General features: G+C 44.1%; 1 protein-coding gene across 10 annotated transcripts in view; it reads right to left on the reverse strand.

Annotated features, from left to right (window-relative positions):
• Positions 1-20,164, reverse strand: part of unc13bb (unc-13 homolog Bb (C. elegans)) — an 81,469-nt gene that overhangs the window by 13,767 nt on the left and 47,538 nt on the right. For 8 of the 10 annotated variants that reach the window (XM_086170998.1, XM_086170997.1, XM_086170996.1 and 5 more), the window contains 18 exons: positions 20,081-20,159; positions 19,106-19,180; positions 17,463-17,682; positions 17,149-17,376; positions 16,916-17,057; positions 13,067-13,236; positions 10,123-10,238; positions 8,137-8,300; positions 7,902-8,052; positions 7,754-7,822; positions 6,374-6,463; positions 6,012-6,149; positions 5,089-5,219; positions 4,888-4,973; positions 4,154-4,280; positions 3,940-4,036; positions 3,610-3,753; positions 3,402-3,479 (listed from right to left, as the gene is read on the reverse strand). In XM_086170998.1, coding sequence (XP_086027124.1) covers positions 3,402-3,479; positions 3,610-3,753; positions 3,940-4,036; positions 4,154-4,280; positions 4,888-4,973; positions 5,089-5,219; positions 6,012-6,149; positions 6,374-6,463; positions 7,754-7,822; positions 7,902-8,052; positions 8,137-8,300; positions 10,123-10,238; positions 13,067-13,236; positions 16,916-17,057; positions 17,149-17,376; positions 17,463-17,682; positions 19,106-19,180; positions 20,081-20,159 — 2,305 coding nt within the window. Of the gene's footprint in view, positions 1-3,401; positions 3,480-3,609; positions 3,754-3,939; positions 4,037-4,153; positions 4,281-4,887; positions 4,974-5,088; positions 5,220-6,011; positions 6,150-6,373; positions 6,464-7,753; positions 7,823-7,897; positions 8,053-8,136; positions 8,301-10,122; positions 10,239-13,066; positions 13,237-16,915; positions 17,058-17,148; positions 17,377-17,462; positions 17,683-19,105; positions 20,160-20,164 lie in introns of those variants that run through there. The other 2 variants (XR_015107975.1, XR_015107976.1) reach the window with 2 other exon arrangements.

Here is a 20,164-nt window from a genome sequence, read left to right on the forward strand (position 1 = left end):
CGTCACCTAAAAAAGGTATTTTAAGACAAAAGCAGGCTAATGAGCTTAGCTCTCTGGCGCTGTGAAAGGTGGCAGCTCCCATTTATTAGTTTTTGTCTTCCTTTGAATTTTTTTTTTTAAATCTCTATGTATTTAGGTATTTCAATTTATAATACTTTTTAAGTAATTTTCTGCATCTGTTCCTGGACAATAATCTTGGAGCTATGACTTGACCAAGTTTTTCCATCTTTCTCCCCCGGTTCTTTTGTTACTCTTTGTCACAGAGAACAGTGCAAACACCAGCGGCTTCATACTGTGAGTGCAGCATTCTGTGTTTCACAGAATCTTGGCTGCACTCGCACATCCCGGACGACAACATCGCGGTACCTGGCTTTAAGAGTGTTCGGGCAGACAGAGATGTTATTGGCAGCGGCAAAAAGCAAGGAGGAGGGGGGGTTATACTGTATGTGAATGAGAGGTGGTGTAATCCTGAACATGTGCATGTCAAGGAACCTCTCTGCACCCAGGACATCAAGTCTTGCTGCGGGAATATGGTCGTATTATCTGACACGGGAGTTCACGTCCACCTTTGTGGTCGCTGTTAACATCCCTCCTTTGGCGGATGCCGCGGTTGAGCATGACGTCATCAGCTCCACAGCCATTACTCTTGTGGCCAAGCACCCGCATGCATTTGTGGTTATTACTGGGGACTTTATTTATGCTTCCTAGAACACTATGCTTCTAACCTTTTTACAGCTTGACATTCATGCTCATGCTTATCAACACACTATTAGTCATTAACAAATAATTACAATAATATTCATTACCCCGAATCCCTAAAGCCATGTTAAGAAGTCATGAGAACAGGAGTGCATCAGCAGAACAATGTGTCCTCAACCAAAACAATATTATGTGCACAAGCAGCAAAATAGATACACGCCAGAAACTGTCATACTTGACCGCATTAGAGGGCCTCATATAAAGAACATCACTGTCGAGAAATGGATAACAACTCCATAGATGATAGACAAAAACCAGTAGGTACTGAGGGTTCCTTAGATAGAGGAGGTGTGTCTTCTGTGACCATGACGACTTAAGTTGCTGCCCTCGATCTGAGGAACCAAAAAGAGTCGGGACCATAACAACTGTCAACAATCAATGTGAAGAGGACATCTACAACTGCACATTTTACTCTTTGTATTACAAAAAAACTGAGTCAGGGAAATACCAGCCAGACTTTGTGAATTGACACACTTTTTTGCTTGTCAGGGAATAGAAGATCAGACCCAGAGCTCTCTATACTTTATTTTGACTGCTGAATTAAATACTGATTTAAGCCTAAATATCTTCTCCTATTGGTTCATCAACAAACATGCAGGATCCAACCACACATAGTGGCGAGGTAGAATGGGACAGGATCCAACACCTTCCACCAGTATGTAGATTTACATACACGTGAAAATAAAACACTGGATTTAATGTATGCCAATACCAAGGATGCACACAGCTCCACTGCCCTACCCCCTCTTGGCACATCAGATCCCAAACTGGTTCTGGTAACCCTTAAGTAGGTTCCCCTGGTGCAGAAGCAGCCTGTTCGCACAACAACAGTGAGGAGGTGGACAGAGGAGGCTTCCAGTGCACTACAGGACAGCTTTGGGACAACAGACTGGGGAATCCTCTGTGACCCTCCTGGGGAGGACATAAACAATGACGGGTTGTATCACTGAATAATTCAGATTCTGTGAACACACCATCTCGCTAGCCCAAACCATATGCTGCTACCCCGACAATAAAGCGTGGATCACCAAAGACCTGAAGGAACTGCTGAACAAGAAGAAGAGGGCCTCCAGGTCTGGGGACAGAGAGGAGCTGAGGAGAGAGCAGCATGAAATCAGAAACATGCTGAGGCTCTGCAGGAACATCTACAGGAGTAAACTGGAGGCCAAGCTCCAGCAGAACGATATAAAGGATTGAACAGATTCAATGCTAAGTCTGTAATCCCCCCCAGCACATGTAGACCCTCACACGTCCTAAGGAACTATTCAACTCCCCCCAACCCCAAACACTTGCCTGTACAGCTCCTCTCTCTCCGACACCTATTCCCTTCCCCCATCCGCTGAGGACACTAATTTCCCTACCCACCACCCCTGCCTGTACACTGAGGTGATCGTCCCCTGCCCCCCTGTGGCTGTGACCATAGAGCAGATCAGGAGACAGCTGGAGAGACTCCACCAGCGTAAGGCTGCAGGTCCTGATGGCATCTCCCCCAGGATTCTGAAGACCTGTGCCAGCCAGCTGTCCCCAGTGCTGAGACACCTCTGCATCCTGAGCCTGAGCCAGGAGAGAGTACCTGTGCTGGGGAGGACATCCTGCCTGGTTCCCATGACCTAGAAGTTGTCACCATCAGACCTCAAAGACTGGTTCAACTGGTTGCCCTCAACTCTCATGTGATGAAGATCTGATCTAGAGATCTGGCTCTGTCTGATGTGGTGGTAGTGATACTGTAGCTCCTCAGGGGACGGCACTTTCTCCTTTGCTCCTCACCTTGTACACCACTGACTTCCAGTACAACACAGAGTCATGGCATCTACAGAAATTCCAAGATGACTTGGCTCTTGTAGGGTGTATAAGAAGGGAAGGGGAGGGGAAGCACAGGATGCAGGGACACAGATTTGTAGACTGGACTGAACGGAACCAGTTGAGGCTGAATGTCGGCGAGACCAGGGAGATGGTGATCGACTTCAGGAGGGAGTTGGACACGCCGGGACAACCTCTACAGATCCAAAAGTGAGGCGGTGAAGACGGTTGAGAACTATAGATTACTGGGTGTCTGTATTGACAACTGACGGGACTTGAAATCCAACGCAGTGTCTGTGTACAGGAAAGGTATAAGTGCACTTTGGCAGAACTTTGGCACTACTCCTTCAGGAAACCCCGATTATTTAATGTATGCAGCAAGATGCTGGAGATCTTTTATCAGTCGGTTGTCTCCAGTTTCGTCTTTTTTTGCAGCTGTGTGTTGGGGGAGAAGCATCAGAACCAAAGACTCCCACAGACAAGGCAGGGTAATTCGGAGAGCTGGCTGTGTGTTTGGTCTCAGGATGGAAAACTTTGATTATGTGGTGGAAAGGAGTGTGGACACATAAGAATATGTCGTCCATCTTGGACAACCCAGACTATCCCCTCTACCTCACACTAGATCGACAACAAAGCAGCCATAACCCTATAAAATAACTCACTCTAAATCCTAAATGCACTGAAAGCATGGAATCATTAAAGTACATCTCATCAACCTCAGACCTTCACTGTATTTTTGGAGTTTTAATGTCAAATGTCCAGGTGAAGCACCAAACATCTATAATTAGGTCCACTGCAGAAGATGTCATATGAACAGGGAGGATGCGGTGCTACACACTTACGATCTTCTCCTTGTCAATGTAGGAGGGGAAGCTCTTGGTGAGAAGGGTACTGTACTTCAGGAGAACTTTGGCAATGGTCTTTAAAGATGCAGAGGAACGAAAAACAAACATTAAAATTGCATGGATCATGAAATGCATCATTCCAACCGCTTTGATTCAAACGCTGCGGGTCCAGCAGCGGCAGGAAGACTCTTTTCCGATGACCTACTTTGGAGAAGCGGCGGCTGTAGTGGGCCATGACTTTTGGGTCGGGGCATTCCAGCTTCTTGATTATCTCGAAGCTCTGGTTTAGCTGCGTGAAGATGTCCACCACGGAGCAGGAGAACAGAGCGTGCTCAGATGTCTGCTGGAACTGAGATGTGTCGACAGTGATTACTTTGCAGCACTTTAAACTTTAAAGCACTTTAAAGCACTTTAAATATCCTAAAACTCAACATATTATTGTAATTGGCTGTAGACCAATTTCGATGGTTCCCGATGGCCAAAACAACATCTGTGAGTTTCGGATGAAAGGCTGAACTTCAACAGATCAACTTACTCCATCTTTCTTGTCCCTCTCCAGCGCTCCATGCATGAACTCCATGGACACATCTTCATTTTCATCCAACCACTGCAGCACAAACTGGAGGAACCATCTGCCGTGGAAAGCCATAATCTTTTGTGGTACTACCAAGGTACGATGTGTCCCGAAAGCAGTCAGGATTAAGGTCAACCATGTAAATGCTCTGCGGGAATCAAAAAGATTTACTTACGAGGGGTAATCGGGAACAATGTCCTTAAAGTTAGGCAGCTCCTTCACATATTCATTGTAGAGCCACTTGACCTTGAAGTGCAGGTTCATGTAGTCAGTGCTCTTGCAGAGGCGGTGCTTCTCGTGATCTGAGGTTCACCAAGACGGGAAAAGACTATTACTATCACCGATAGGTTTCGGAAAGAACAACTTACAGTGACGTTCATGGAGTGTGTTGGATGAATACGAATCCACCAAGTCATCAGTTTGTCATTGAGCTGGTGTTCTTCGCTCCCTGACATCTTGCAGGTATGGAAGCAAACATGAAGCAGAAGATACTCTAATACCACCTTAATGGTTTGAAACCTCTTCCAGATGCACCTGCTCTGTGGTTGAAGGTTGCCGATGCTACATTCGTACGTGCAAACACTCCAAACGCATCATCACAGGAGTTAACCGGCAACATGAGGCTCTGCTGAACTACAGGGAACTTTTGCCACATCATTATCTGAAGACAAGGCAATGACTATTTCTTCTGTGCACTGAAGCCGCAGTCAGTGAGAAGGTCCGATTGGGCTGACGGAGGAGCTTCACTGCTAAGCCAGTATGTGGCCAAAGTGGCAGGTAAGAAAACATTGTAGGAGGACAACTTGAGGGCCAGTATGTGGCTAGTTGTTGTGTGGGAACCATGGTAACCCAGGGTATATCACTGACAAACGAGAAGCTGTGCAGCCATAACAAACCCATGAGACTCACCTTCCATGGCGTACTTCATGTCTTGAGAAAACAGATTCCACATGACCTCTGCGGACACTTTCCCCACGCTCAGTTCTTGAGGGAACCTGAGAGCAAAAACAGGAAGTAGGACAAGATGAGTCCCTTCTGAGCAGCAGGGAGTATGGTTCAAATTTTCTGGAAACTTCTCTTCAGGGGCGCATTGGTTCATCTGACACTAACTGGTTGAGGACGGGCGTGTAGGAGTTCCTGTCCTCTTCGATGATGGAGACGATGAGCATGATGAGTTTTGGCCAGAAGTCCAAGTTCTTGATGCTTGGGCCTTGCTCCTCAAGAGGGACCTCCTCCTTGTTCTAGATTCACAAAGAGAGTGCAGCATTGGACTTGATGAAGATGAACTAAAATTGGTTCAGACTTCAGTTTCTTTGGGACAGAAACGTTCAGAAAAATCAGTTCTACAAAGTTTCCAGCTCATATTTGGTTCCACGAAGTATCTCCCTCAAGGGGGAACTTCTAGTTGTGCATTCCCAAATCCAGTAAGGGATCACGGTAGAGACCAGGGCGAAACAAGCTGTGTGCACATTAAGCTCCACACCATTAGCCAACTCCAGACTTATTCTGAACAAAATGTTGATGTTCCTCCAGGAGAAAAACCCCTCTGAGGTGTAGCAGACCTGAAGAGCTTTGACCTCTTCGTCGCTCTATTTCTTGCAGCTTTACTGGTCACAGGAAAACATCTGACCAGTGACCATGATAGGTTTTAAGAATGCTGCTCTGCAAGAAGTATCTGGTAATGTGCACGGCTTATCAGTTCCATCAAACACCTATGAGTTCCTATGGACCAGTAAAAAGGCCCGGCCTTGGAGTAGGAGCTAAGATGGTTCTAGGAACTGAGGTCCATGGTCCCCAAAAAAGGTTCCCACAGTGTCACCGAACTGAAGACAAATTTAGAGTCCATGTAATTTACCTCATGATGCAGGAAATGATAAGAGCCTGTAAGACTGGATTTTACTTGCCCAGAGGAGATAATTGGGCCAGACATAAAGTGAAGTGACAAAGTGTGCATCAGAAGATATAAGGCCATGGTGTCCCAAAGGTCAGGTAAGCAACCAAGCAGAACATGAACCAGGATATCTAGTGCCCACCGTGTCCACGGGTTGGTACTGTCTGTTGTACAGCTCCTGGCAGTTGTTGAAGATGTAGTCATAAGTGGAGTTGAGACAGGCCTTTACGCAGTCCCTTACAACCTGGCTGGCTCTGGGTGGAGACTGGAGCTCCTGGACCTGAATGACAGCAAATGGAAACACATGAGAAATCCAATGAAAATATGAAATGATATGAAACAGCCCCATTTAAATAGGATCATTTCCAAGACCATGACAATTCTTTAATGCAATAAAGATAATTATTTCAGCCTCTGCTTAATTAATCAAAAACATCAAACCATGCAGAACTGATGGAGCATATTTTCCTTGTCTGCAAATGCAAAGGGAACGCCTTGAGATACCTTCATGCGGAAGAAAGTGATGCTGGTGAGAAGATCCACGGTGGACTTTAAGTCCTGCAGGCGGTCCTTGCTGCTGGCAGGGAAGTGGTTCTGAGGAGGAAACGAAGAAAAGTAAAAAGTCCTCATTGTCCTTCCAAATGGAAAGAAATGCATGATGAAAAGCCAAAGAGCAACATAATCCACTTTGAATAGCAACGTAAAGCACTTTGAATATAGCAAGAAATAATAAATACAAATAGCCTTCTAAAAAAGCAGTACACACAGAAGATACATGACCATATCGAAAGAAGATTGTCCTTATATGCACCTGACAGGGTTACCATATTTTTTGGACTACAAGTCGTACTATTATCATACTCGGCTGGTTCTGCGACACCAACTCAGGTTAGACTTATACTGGAAATTCTGGAGTATAAGCCGCTACATTTTTCCACATGCTTTGAACACTGCGGCTTAAACAATGATGCGGTAAATTTATGGATTTTTTGGGGGCTGTTGAGCTTTATGCCGCCGAAACATTTAGCCTTGTCACATCGGACCAATGAAATGACTGAAATTCTGAGGCTGTTCTGTTCGGACACTGAAGAATACTTTAATGGTTTTAGTGCGCAGGAGGTAAACAAAGATAGCGATCAGCTAGCCAGTGCAGCATATCTTTAGGTGTGCTCAATAGTCTGGAAACAGCATATTAAAATATATCATTTCAAGTGCTAATTATTTTCACGCAGAGCTGCAAAAGTGCACTTTAGTATTGTGTGCCAGTATCTACTACTCCTATTTCTCCTGTTCCATTGAAAATTCAAATATCAACCTATAAAGACAACTGAGAAACACTGAACACAAATGCCCCGGGAAAAAAAAACAAAAAAAACAACATATTCTGCAGATTACAAGCTGCAAGTAGTGAAATATGCAGCCGAAAACTGTAATCAAGCAGCAGAAAGAAAGCTTGAGGCGAGCGAGAAAATTGAGTGAGGAAAATTCAATGGATTTAGTGTTTTGGAGTGAGATGGAGACTTTGGTAAACTTGTTATGCGATGTTGTTTATGCTATAGTTATCTGAATAAGATGTCAATATGTTACGTGAACATACCAGACACCTATTCAGCCTGTTCTCTATTCTATTCTTATTACTCTAACTTACCTTCCATGTCTGTTCTTGGTCTCTGATTTTATAATAATAAATTTCCCACCAAAAATGCTACTTACAGTCCAGTACGATTTATGTGTTTCTTTCCTCTTCATTGTGCCTTTTCTGGCTGGTGAGACTTAAACTCCGGAGTGACTTACAGTCCAGAAAATATATTATCTGAATTAGATACCGTATCTAAGCCAGAGGATTTTGCAGTTGGTGCTGCAAACACAGAATCCCAGCCTCACCCTGTAGGTGGAGAGGTCGATGCGCAGGGAGTTGTGCAGTTGGTCCAGCAGCTTGACGAAGCGGTCTTTCTGCAGATTAAAAAGATACCTAACTCAGACAACAAAAGCTCTGGCAAAAATATGAAAATTCTCATTGGCGCGCACTTGCCCCGAAGTTGGAAGCGGCGAAGCGGTCGGAGGCGGACACATTGGTGGAAGCAGTCGTGTGGGCGTAGAAGGCGTTGATGTTGGCGAGCAGGGTGCTCATCACAGCAGGGACGCCGGGACACATGTACTTAGACGACAAGCAGGCGAAGTGCCTGCGGACGCGAAGACAACTCGTATCCCCAACGTGGTCGGTCCTCGCGAAGGCGGGCGCTACAGGAACGAGCGCTCAGACTCACGTCATGGCCTGGTAGATGGACTCGATCCCGTAGCGCATGGCGAACTCGTCCACGATGTCCTGAGGCACGTCGTCAAAGTAGACCTTCCATGCGTCGTCTCCTCGCGCCTCGGGGATTTTCACCGCGCCGTGACCGTGCATGTCAATCGAGTGGTGGAACAGGTTCTGCAGAGATGAGAGGACAATGATCTTCTTTGGGCTGCTCCCTTCTATTTCATATTTCAATGAAATATTTCATTATATTTCTTATTCTTCCTCCTTTCCGCTATTGTCTATTACTGTTATGTTTTTACTTGAAACTCTGGCACAACAATTTTCCTTCATCTCATCATCTTCTACTGCCTCCAGACTTCTCCTGAGTGGGAATTTAAAAAAAAAATTGATCCTTTGACGTTATCTATGGGTGCAAATCGGAACTGAGTTCTTTCAGAGTTTCATCTTTAATGTAATAATATTTATATACTATTATATATTTTTCTATAATTTATAATATTTCCTGTGCAACGTGTATTTGCAAGTGTAATTATGGACTTCTTCCCAATAACTCTGTGTATGTTCTGTTCTTTCTGTTTTTACTTGTATTTATATGTATATTAAATATTAAATGTATATATTAAATGTATTAAATGTATATATTAAATATATATTAAATGTATATTTCCTGTGCATCGTGTATTTGCAAGTGTAATTATGGACTTCTTCCCAATAACTCTGTGTATGTTCTGTTCTTTCTGTTTTTACTTGTATTTATATGTATATTAAATATTAAATGTATATATTAAATGTATATTAAATGTATATTTCCTGTGCATCGTGTATTTGCAAGTGTAATTAAGGACTTCTTCCCAATAATTCTCTGTATGTTCTGTTCTTTCTGTTTTTACTTGTGAAGCGTCTTTGAGTGTCATGAAAAGCGCTATAAAAATCCCATGTATTATTATTATTATTATTATTATTTGCAGTCCCTATGTCCTCTATTGTAAGTCGCTTTGGATAAAAGTAAGTCGCTTTGGATATTTACATATTATTATATATTTTCCTATAATTTATAATATTTCCTGTGCATTGTGTATTTGCAAGTGTAATTATGGACTTCTTCCCAATAATTCTGTGTATGTTCTGTTCTTTCTGTTTTTACTTGTATTTATATGTATATTAAATATTAAATGTATATTAAATGTATTAAATGTATTTATTAAATGTATATTTCCTGTGCATTGTGTATTTGCAAGTGTAATTATGGACTTCTTCCCAATAATTCTTTGTATGTTCTGTTCTTTCTGTTTTTACTTGTATTTATATGTATATTAAATATTAAATGTATATATTAAATGTTTTAAATGTATATATTAAATATATATTAAATGTATATTTCCTGTGCATCGTGTATTTGCAAGTGTAATTATGGACTTCTTCCCAATAATTCTTTGTATGTTCTGTTCTTTCTGTTTTTACTTGTGAAGCGTCTTTGAGTGTCATGAAAAGCGCTATAAAAAGCCCATGTATTATTATTATTATTATTATTTGCAGTCCCTATGTCCTCTATTGTAAGTCGCTTTGGATAAAAGTAAGTCGCTTTGGATATTTATATATTATTATATATTTTCCTATAATTTATAATATTTCCTGTGCATTGTGTATTTGCAAGTGTAATTATGGACTTCTTCCCAATAATTCTTTGTATGTTCTGTTCTTTCTGTTTTTACTTGTGAAGCGTCTTTGAGTGTCATGAAAAGCGCTATAAAAATCCCATGTATTATTATCATTATTATTATTTGCAGTCCCTATGTCCTCTATTGTAAGTCGCTTTGGATAAAAGCATCTGCCAAATGCAATGTAATGTAATGCAATATTTAAGAACTACTGAACATATTTCTTCATTCTTCATTATGTGCTGGTGATGGAGACTTCGTTGCCGTGACGACCGGCTTCCATCCTCTCGGCGACAGCACGGTAAAACGGTCTGAAAACTCAGAAAACAAGTCACCTCGTGCAGACACGTGTACTGCACGTGATACGGGGCCACCTTCTCCTCCCCTTTGATCTCCACGTTGATTTGAAGGCGAATGGCGCCGGACACCGCTGACTTGTCAGTCCTCTTTTCTACAACACACACACACACACACACACACACCAACACTTAATCCACAGCCCTCTGTGACAAGAAGGTAACTGACACCAGGGCCATTAACACAACTGTAATCACAGACTAGCAGTTAGCAAGTGTATTCCGGTGTGCTCAAGAGGCCCCGCGTTGCGCCGGGCGCCACCGGCGTGCTCCAGAACGCCACTGGAACCGGAGTGCACAGCGACTCACCCCTGCCATTTGCGCTGACAGGTACATCATTAGGGCTAATTTGCACGTGTCGGCGGATTCGACTGGAGAGCCACTACATGATAATCACCCGTCGGGGAAGGAAGGTGGGGAATGGGAGCCGGGGAGAGGAGGGACTCTTAAGAGATGGCGAAGGAGGAGAAGATTAAGGCAGCTGGGAATGGATGGCTTGATCTTCAGCGTATCTGAGGAGATTCCTTGTTTTTGTTCGGCCTGCTCACCGGGCATTCTAGCGGCTGCTTCATATCTAAGCTGATAGATCTAAATCTTGAGCTGCAGCTTTCAAAGTGACCAAAGTAAGGCTGTCATGCAAATGAAGACCCCGCAGCCCCGAATTATTCCTGACGGCGAATCAGAAAATCGAGTCTAAATACCGAGACTGTTGCAACCTTGTTGGACGGTGTTATGAAACAGACGAGATCGGGGGATAAAAGAAGAACATCTCAGCCGCTCTGATGCCTTTTGCAATAGCTCGGCTGAGTTTTGGCCCTCTCCCAATGACTGTCCTTACTATCTGAGGGATGGCCTTGCTGTTGACTGGTACTCAGTACTAAATGGTACTCATTTAGATTTCAGATCATAAAGCCAGCATTGTCATTCAGGCCAGTGTGGACCTCAGGGCCGCTATTTCCCAGAGTGAAGAAAAAAAAAAAAAAAAGGTTGCCGAGAGCAACAGAGTCAGGGGTAATGAGGTTTGAACTCATGTTGCACTGGGGTTGCGAAATTCTTCACACGAAACCAAAAAGTTCAGATTTCTTTCACAAACAAGGCTTGCAGGGAATTAGCAAACATCTAAGGCGGGGCTGTGAAGCAGGCAGAGTCACAGGGCTTCATTTGCAGTCCATGTCCAAATGTTAACCCATGAGAAATCCACAGCAGTCCCCCCTGGACAGGCGTCTACATGCCAACTGTAGCTGGACCAACACAGGAACAACAGAACAGCCCCTGGTCCACAGTCTACGTATGCCAACTTTAAGGTGCTATGGTTTTGGAGCGACACATCAACTCGAGAGGTCAGAGGTCTAGTGTAAGTCTATCTAGTGGTGATTGTCTAAGGTCAAGGACGCGCCGTTCTGTGGACGGAGAATTATTCTCCCTTGTTCCACCAACTCCATGTTGTCTTCTTCTTCTGTGTTCCTTTTGCTGGTTGCACTCGAGCATACCGAGCAACACCGGCCCCCCGCGACTCACAGTTGTACTGCTCCCTTTGCTGCGTTAGGCTACAAGTCTGCGTGCTCCCAGAGAACGTACAGGATAAGCCCCGCCCATTTTAGGATTTAACGTTGAGCAAAAATGAGTCTTTACTTATCATGTCTGTGGCAAAGAGTTGTACGTCACATTCGAGTCGACCATGTGGCCTCTACTGGGCAACGAGAGAAGATGCCATTGATGATAACTATTTGGTTGAGTGGTCACTTCTGACCTCCGACTACTGGTACTTCGGATCTTCGCTGAGTGAATTGTACTTTTTGTAAGTCGCTTTGGATAAAAGCGTCTGCCAAATGACTGTAATGCAATATAATGGAATAACGCTGCTCCACTTGATTTGTGGGGATATATTATGGCACTGGAACCATCAAACCTCTTTATTTGCTGTTGATCGTGTTTCATGAGTATGTGTTGGAAAGCGTTCAAATAATCTTTGAAAGTCAAGTCCTCATATGAGGACCATGTGTTTATTTGCCTGCATGATAGTTACTGTAATTTCCGGACAAGTTGTTTTTTTTATATATATTTTTTTTTTTACACGCTTTGAGCACTGCGGCTTGAACAACACCGCGGCTAATTTATGGATTTTTTCTTTTTTTTTGTGCTAACGAGCTTCGTGCTGCCAAAACATTTAGCCTCGTCACATCGGACCAATGAAATTCTGAGGCCGTTCAATTCAGACACCGAAGAAGACGACTTTTATGGTTTTAGTGTGCAGGAGGAAGACGGAGATAGCGACCGGCTGGAGTAGGACAAAGCAGGGATGGACTGGATGGATGGACTTTTTCTTGTATTATTTATGATTCATCTTTTTCATCAGCAGTGTCACAGGTACTGTTTGGAAAAAAAGCATTTTCAGTACGTATTCGTGGATGTGACCGGTATGAATTTAATTAAAAGTTAAAAAAGAAATGTCTCTGTGCAACATCTTTCTGTGTAAATATCTCATGTGGACACTTATGGCTCATAGACAAGCGCAGACTTTTTATGTGTAGATATATTTATTTTGTTATTTTTAGCCGGTGCGGCTTATATTCAGGTGCACTAAACCTGGAAATTATAGTACTTGGAACAAATGAGAGATGATGTTCTCTGTCAGGCCTCTGGAGTGTTAGAAGTGCTCGAGAGGAAGGCTTAGTGTGCATGTGATTGCATCTTAACACAGCTAGCTCAGCATTAGCAGGAACATTTAGTTCAAAATGTGAACGTATACAAAAACAACATGAATTAAAAAATAACATCTGCTTCGTACTTCGGCCATCTTAGTATCCCAATCAGTGCGGAGTCTTTGCTGTCTTTACTTTGATTGTCCTGAACACCAAAATACCCCGATTAGCCACATTAGCCGCCTTTAGCAGAACTCTGACAAACAAAAGAGCATACTGACCCAGGTTGTACCAAACGTCCATTTCCCCACTCAGCGTTCGGACCTCAATGATGCTCTGACCCAGGAAATCGTCGGACTCCCGTTTCAGACGCTGCTTCACCCTGGACTTGATGTCGTCATCCTCGTCCCATACGCGCACTTTAATCCGGTCAGAGGAGTTGTGGCATTCACTGACAACATAAAGAGGAATATGATTTTTATCTAATTTGCGTAGAACGGTCACAAATTCATTCATTGTCTTCATTGTTGCAGCTTTTCCAGGTGTGATGGAAGGAGTTAAACTCAACCACAATTAAACTCCATCCTTTTAAAACCGGAACCGTTCTGGATATACATGCTGGCTGGAAACACTAACCACACACGATAATGAGGAATTTGATATTAACATATTTTGTGGACCATAAGGTGCACCGCATTATCAGAGATGAAGATGCTAAGTTTTTTTTTTGGGAGTGACCAGGATGGATAGGATCAGGAATGAGTCTATCAGAGGAACAGCAGATGTTAGATGTTTTGGTGAGAAGGTCAGAGAAGCCAAACTGAGATGGTTCGGTCATGAACCGAGGAGAGATAGTGAATATATTGGTAGACGGATGATGGAATTGGAGCTGCCAGGCAAGAGGTCTCGAGGAAGACCAAAGAGAAGATTTATGGACGTAGTGAGAGAGGTGGGACTCCATCAGGGATCAGCTCTGAGCCCCTTCTTGTTCGCAATGGTGATGGATAGGCTGACAGATGAGGTTAGACAGGAATCCCCATGGACCATGATGTTTGCGGATGACATTGTGATCTGTAGTGAGAGCAGAAAACAGGTAGAGGAAAATCTAGAGAGGTGGAGGTATGCTCTGGAAAGGAGAGGAATGAAAGTTAGTCGCAGCAAGACAGAATATATGTGTGTGAATGAGGGGAACCCAAGTGGAACGGTGAGGCTACAGGGAGTGGAGATCAAGAAGCTGAAGGATTTCAGGTACTTAGGGTCAACAGTCCAGAGCGACGGAGAGTGTGGAAAAGAGGTGAAGAGACGGGACCAAGCAGGTTGGAATGGGTGGAGAAAAGTGTCAGGGGTACCAAGAGATAGAAGACTTTCAGCCAGAATAAAAGGAAAGGTGTACAAGACAGTGGTGAGACCAGCGATGATGTATGGCCTATAAACTGTTACAATAACAAAAAGACAGCAGGCAGAACTAGAGGTTGCAGAGATGAAGATGTTGAGGTTCTCTTTGGGAGTGACCAGGATGGAGAGGATCAGGAATGAGTCTATCAGAGGAACGGCACATGTTAGATGTTTTGGAGAGAAGGTCAGAGAGGCCAGACTGAGATGGTTCGGTCATGTACAGAGGAGGGATAGTGAATATATTGGTAGACAGATGCTGGGATTGGAGCTGCCAGGCAAGAGATCTCGAGGAAGACCAAAGAGAAGGTTTATGGACGTAGTGAGAGAGGATATGAAGGTCGTTGGTGTGAGAGAGGAGGATCCAGAGAATAGGGTTAGATGGAGAAAGTTGACTCGCTGTGTGGACGCCTGAAGGGAAAAGCCGAAAGTAGAAGAAGGCTCATCGCACTATAAGGCGCAATATCAATGAACGGGTCTATTTTCATACATAAGGCGCACCGTGTAATAAGGCGCATGATAAAACATATGGTATATAAAGCCAAACAAAACAGTCGGTTTAGTTGACTTTATTCATCTCATTTTGTTCCCTCTGAAACTCTTCTTGGTCTCCTTTACTTGGCGCAGTTCATCTGCTTGCTTCCTCCACTTCTGTACCATCAATGTTGAATTCTTTCTCAGCTGGTCTAGTCCTATGATCTACTGCGTGACTGATAGCCTTCAGTTTGAATTCCGCTTCAGTTTGAATTCCGCTTCCTTAGCACGTTTCTTAACAGGTGCCATTTTTGGCGTTGTATACCAACGTTGTATACCAGCACATCATACCGTAATTTCCCGACGATAAGCCTTTTTTTGCGTAAGCAACGATGCGGCTAACATAAGGACTTTTTTGGGAGGGGGACGCTAATGAGCTGCACGCCGCTAAAACGTTTATCCCCGTCACATCGGACCGATGAAATGACCGGAAAATTCTGAATCCGTTCAATTCCGACACCGAAGAAGACGACTTTGACGGTTTTAGCGCGCAGAAGGAAGCCCGAGATAGCCATCGGCTAGCCGGTGCGGCTTATATTGAGGTGCGCTCAACAGTCCGGAAATTACGGTAATTAGTTATCTAGCGTGGTCTGACATTGCAACCCATAGTGAACCAAGGACCGACTTTAACACAACGTCCCCTTGTCAGGTGGGAACCGATTGGCAATCGATCAAGAGAAGCGGCTTCATCGCTTACCAAAGTCGCACTGAAACATTTTGACAGACGATTGAGCGCAGTGTACAATATAAAATCGGTTTGAGGTTGGTTTAAACATAATGCACACCGGATATGGGAATCAAGTACATAATCATTCCCTTTAAAAATAGCGCCACAATAACATGTTTGTTGACACATGTTTCTGGTAAGCATCTGCAAGAGAGCCTATGTTTGTTCGAAACGTCATGCGAGAATAAGTTTTCTGCCCTATATGCAACTAAATTATCTTTATTTTTGGATTTTATTCAAGCCTCTGGTCAACCACAGGGCCATTAAGTCATTCACACATCATATAAACACAAATGCTTTCACACATCTGGACGGTGTAAGGCTGAGGTGCTCAATACGTCGACAGCAATCTACCAGTCGATCGCAAAGGTAATACTGGTGGATCACATGACGTAGACGTCAGCCAATCATCCATTCCGTCACTTGATTGATATACATGGCAGCCAATCAGATGACATCTGATTTTTTTTTTTTTCCGAGGTCACTGCACATGCGCAAACAACAGCGCAAAGTGAAGCAAAAAGTTACCTCATATTTTTAGCCCCCAGTTTTTTAAGAACAGTGTATAAAATGAGTGGGGCCAAGTAAGAAGACAAAAATTTATCACTTTCAAAAGCGAGCTGGGAAAGAGAAAGGTGAAGGAACTAAAATCCCAGTTGTCCGGACAGCGGTCACTTTTCACACAACATGCTTCAAAAGCGAAAGCTGGAAGCAGCTACTACCCGAACTTTGCATCCCTGGCAGATTCAATTCAGTGCAAGTCATTAGAGTGAACTTGGGTAATGACAAAAAAAATGTATCGTAATTTCCGGACAATAAGCCGTGACTTTTTTCACTTAAAAAGCAATGCGGCTAATATATCGATTTTTTTTTTGGGGGGGGGGGGGTTAATGCGCCGAGAGGAAGACCAAGATAGCGATCGGCTAGCTGGTGCAGCTTACATAGTGTTGCACTCAATAGTCCGGAAATTACGGTAGATATTTATTTTGTGTTGTGCAATATTGGCTCATGCCGTTATGCAAGGTACATCTACATCTACTTAAAAAACTCACTAACCCAAGCTTACTGCTTTGTATATTTCCTGTGCATCGTGTATTTGCAAGTGTATTTGCAGTTCCTATGTCCTCTATTGTAAGTTGCTTTGGATAAAAGCGTCTGCCAAATGTAATGTAATGTAATACATACATCGTACATATAGAGACTGTTTTGCATTTTTGTTAAGGTAGATCATTTTGACTTGGTCATTTTTTAAGTAGCTTTTTAAATGCTGAAAAAGTGTGAGCACCCCTGGTGTAGGGTGTCCAATGAACCTCCTGCATGAACCTCCAGGACTGAGGAGGAAGCCAGAGGAACCCCACGCAGACACATGGAGAACATGGAGACTCCTCACAGAGTCCACCAGGGACCTTCTTGCATGCTCGATCCACTGCTCCACCCTGCTGCGTACTATAACACGAAGAAGCTTTGGGTGACTCACAAATGAAATTTCTCCTCCCAGACTGGATTTAGGTTGCCATAAATGGTCTTGGTCCTCTTCTTGGTCTTCCCCACCTGCACGGTGACATACGGATCGCTGGATCCGGTCTTGTCTTTGGCCTGAAGTCCTTGGGCACAGACCACTGAGACCAGGAAAGGAATGAAGACACAAAATGTTAGACAAACAACATCGTTCTGACGATGGTTTTAACGGTTATGTGATCAGGAGCCCACCTGTGATGGTGATCTTGGCGGACCACTTTGAGGTGCCATCCAGGACGCTCTGCTTGATGGTCTTCATCTGCTGGGCATGGATGGTTTTACTGATGACAAAAACCTCCCTGATCAGCTCAAAAATTTCAGGCTTGTTCCTTTCCCTGATCTTCATCCTGTCCTTCATTGCCATGATGATGTTTTGGGTCCGGTCTTCGGCGCCGTGCTTGGAGCTCTTCTCCGCAGCCCCTGAAACATTCGGAGCCCGGAGATACAACTTCAGGACACACTGTGATACTGTGAAGGCTCTCTGAAAGAACTCAGGAAGCACTCACGCTGGAGGCAGTCGGCATTCAGCAGCTCCTGGCACTTCTCATGACACTTGACACCGCACTCCGAACAACGCATGCCCTGCCGGGCGATTCCCCAAAGCAAGCCCTCGCACTCGTAGCAGTACGTGGGCGTGGTTGCGGTCCACACCTCGAAGTTGTGCGGAGTAGTGCAGGATATGGGGTAGATCAGCGCTTGCAGGGTCTTCTTGTACACATGGTTTTTCTGCATTGGTTTACATAACAGGTGGGGAGATGCAAGGTCGGCGAGATATATAAAGACTCACATATACGAGTCGTATATGACTCACAAGTGCATCGATTTTCCAATTTTTCCGAGATGCAAACCGTCGCTCGTTGGATTTTTTTTTTTTTGCTTCGTGATACAAGCCGAAAGCAGCGTTAGCGTGTCTGGCTGGTGATTTAATTCCCACATGTTCCCATATCCATATATACACACTCATCGGCCACTTTATTAGGTACACCTGTCCAACTGCTCGTTAACACTTAATTTCTAATCAGCCAATCGCATGGAGGCAACTCAGTGCATCTAGGCATGTAGACGTGGTCAAGACGATCTCTTGCAGTTCAAACCGAGCATCAGTATGGGGAAGAAAGGTGATTTGGTTGTTGGCGTGGTTGTTGGTGCCATCTCTGGGGTTTACAGAGAACGGTCCGAAAAAGAAGAAATATCCAGTGAGCGGCGGTTCTGTGGGCGGAAATGCCTTGTTGATGCCAGAGGTCAGAGGAGAACGGCCAGACTGGTTCCAGCTGATAGAAAGGCAACAGTGACTCAAATAACCACCCGTTACAACCAAGGTAGGCAGAAGAGCATCTCTGAACGCACAGTACGTCCAACTTTGAGGGCTACAGCAGCAGAAGACCACGCCGGGTGCCACTCCTTACAGCTAAGAACAGGAAACTGAGGCTACAATTTGCACGAGCTCATCGAAATTGGACAATAGAAGATTGGAAAAACGTCGCCTGGTCTGATGAGTCTCGATTTCTGCAGCGACATTCGGACGGTCGGGTCAGAATTTGGCGTCGACAACATGAAAGCACGGATCCGTCCTGCCTTGGATCAACGGTTCAGGCTGGCGGTGGTGGTGTAACGGTGTGGGGAATATTTTCTTGGCACTCTTTGGGCCTCTTGGCACCAATTGAGCATCGTTGCAACGCCACAGCCTACCTGAGTATTGTTGCTGACCACGTCCATCCCTTTATGACCACAATGTACCCAACTTCTGATGGCTACTTTCAGCAAGATAATGCGCCATGTCATAAAGCTGGAATCATCTCAGACTGGTTTCTTGAACATAACAATGAGTTCACTGGACTCAAATGGCCTCCGCAGTCACCAGATCTCAATCCAATAGAGCATCTTTGGGATGTGGCGGAACGGGAGATTGGCATCATGGATGTGCAGCCGACAAATCTGCGCCAACTTTGTCATGCCATCATGTCAATATGGACCAAACTCTCTGAGGAACGCTTCCGGCACCTTGTTGAATCTATGCCACCAAGAATTGAGGCAGTTCTGAAGGCAAAAGGGGGTCCAACCCTTTACTAGCATGGTGTACCTAATAATGTACCTAATGGTGTACTCCATAGAGAAACCCCCAGCTTCTGGGTGGAGAGGCTCTACTCACCAGCTCTTCATCCTTGATAGAAGACCGCGCGGCCATAGCAGATGCGATCCCTGCCTTCCTGGCCTGGACAAGCGACTGAACAACAGGTCAAAGGGCAACAGCGATGAATCTCAGGATTGTTATGAGCACAGATACAACCCACAACCAAGGAAACCCAGGGGATATAAAGGGACGGTCAGTAAGGGGAGTTGGGTGAGTAGGGTTATCCTAGTCTCTCTCTATGCCGATGACTTCCTTATTACGTGATCAGAAATCCCCATGTGAGTATTATTAGTTTTTAAGGCATTATTAAAGAGAAGATTGCTAAACAAGGTGTGTTAATTACCAGTGTTGTTAGCCACAGGTGTTAGTAATATGACATTATTTGGTTATTTTGTGCATGAAGCTTAGCAGCTGGTGGTGGGGTTGGGTATAAAATCAAAAGGTTTGTGTGGGCAGGGATTCATTGAAAACGTTTAAAAGAATAACAAAAAAAAAAAACTCTCAAGTAAGGAGGAGATACCAGCAACGACCAACGGGGGATGCATGCAAGTGTTTTTTTTTTTTTTTTTAAATAAGGATTAAAAAAAAAAAAGCCATCTTGCACTAAAGGACACGACATGCCGTGAACGTTCTCGGCTGAGGCAGCTACTGATACGACTGTCCAACCTGACGTTTTACCGGCTTCTATTAACTTACCATAGCCTGACCGAGGAGAGTGAATGCATTCGAGAGAGTTGTGGGGGATAGTTTCGGGTTTAGGAGAGGAGGGAGAGAGAAATTAGCAATCTGATTTCCATCTGACGATAACAATCTTAGCCGAAATCCAATTCTAAAGAAAATTAACATTTAGTCGTGACATTTTTTTCCCCTTCCTGGTTGTCTAATATAAAGAAATCAACACCTGGAAAAACATCAGGCCACATACATTATGTGTACACATATAGAGGTATATAGATATTTAAGCACAATATGTATTAAAATGTTGTTACTGACCACGTCGCTGACCAATGGGATGGGTTTCTTTTTAGGCAGGTCCGGCATGCTGTCAATCCCATAAAGTCCCGATCCACCGCTGTG

Source organism: Fistularia commersonii, chromosome 23, assembly GCF_037954325.1.
Source record: "Fistularia commersonii isolate RoL2024-O1a breed Wild chromosome 23, RoL_Fcom_v1.0, whole genome shotgun sequence".
Classification (NCBI taxonomy): Eukaryota; Metazoa; Chordata; class Actinopteri; order Syngnathiformes; family Fistulariidae; genus Fistularia; species Fistularia commersonii.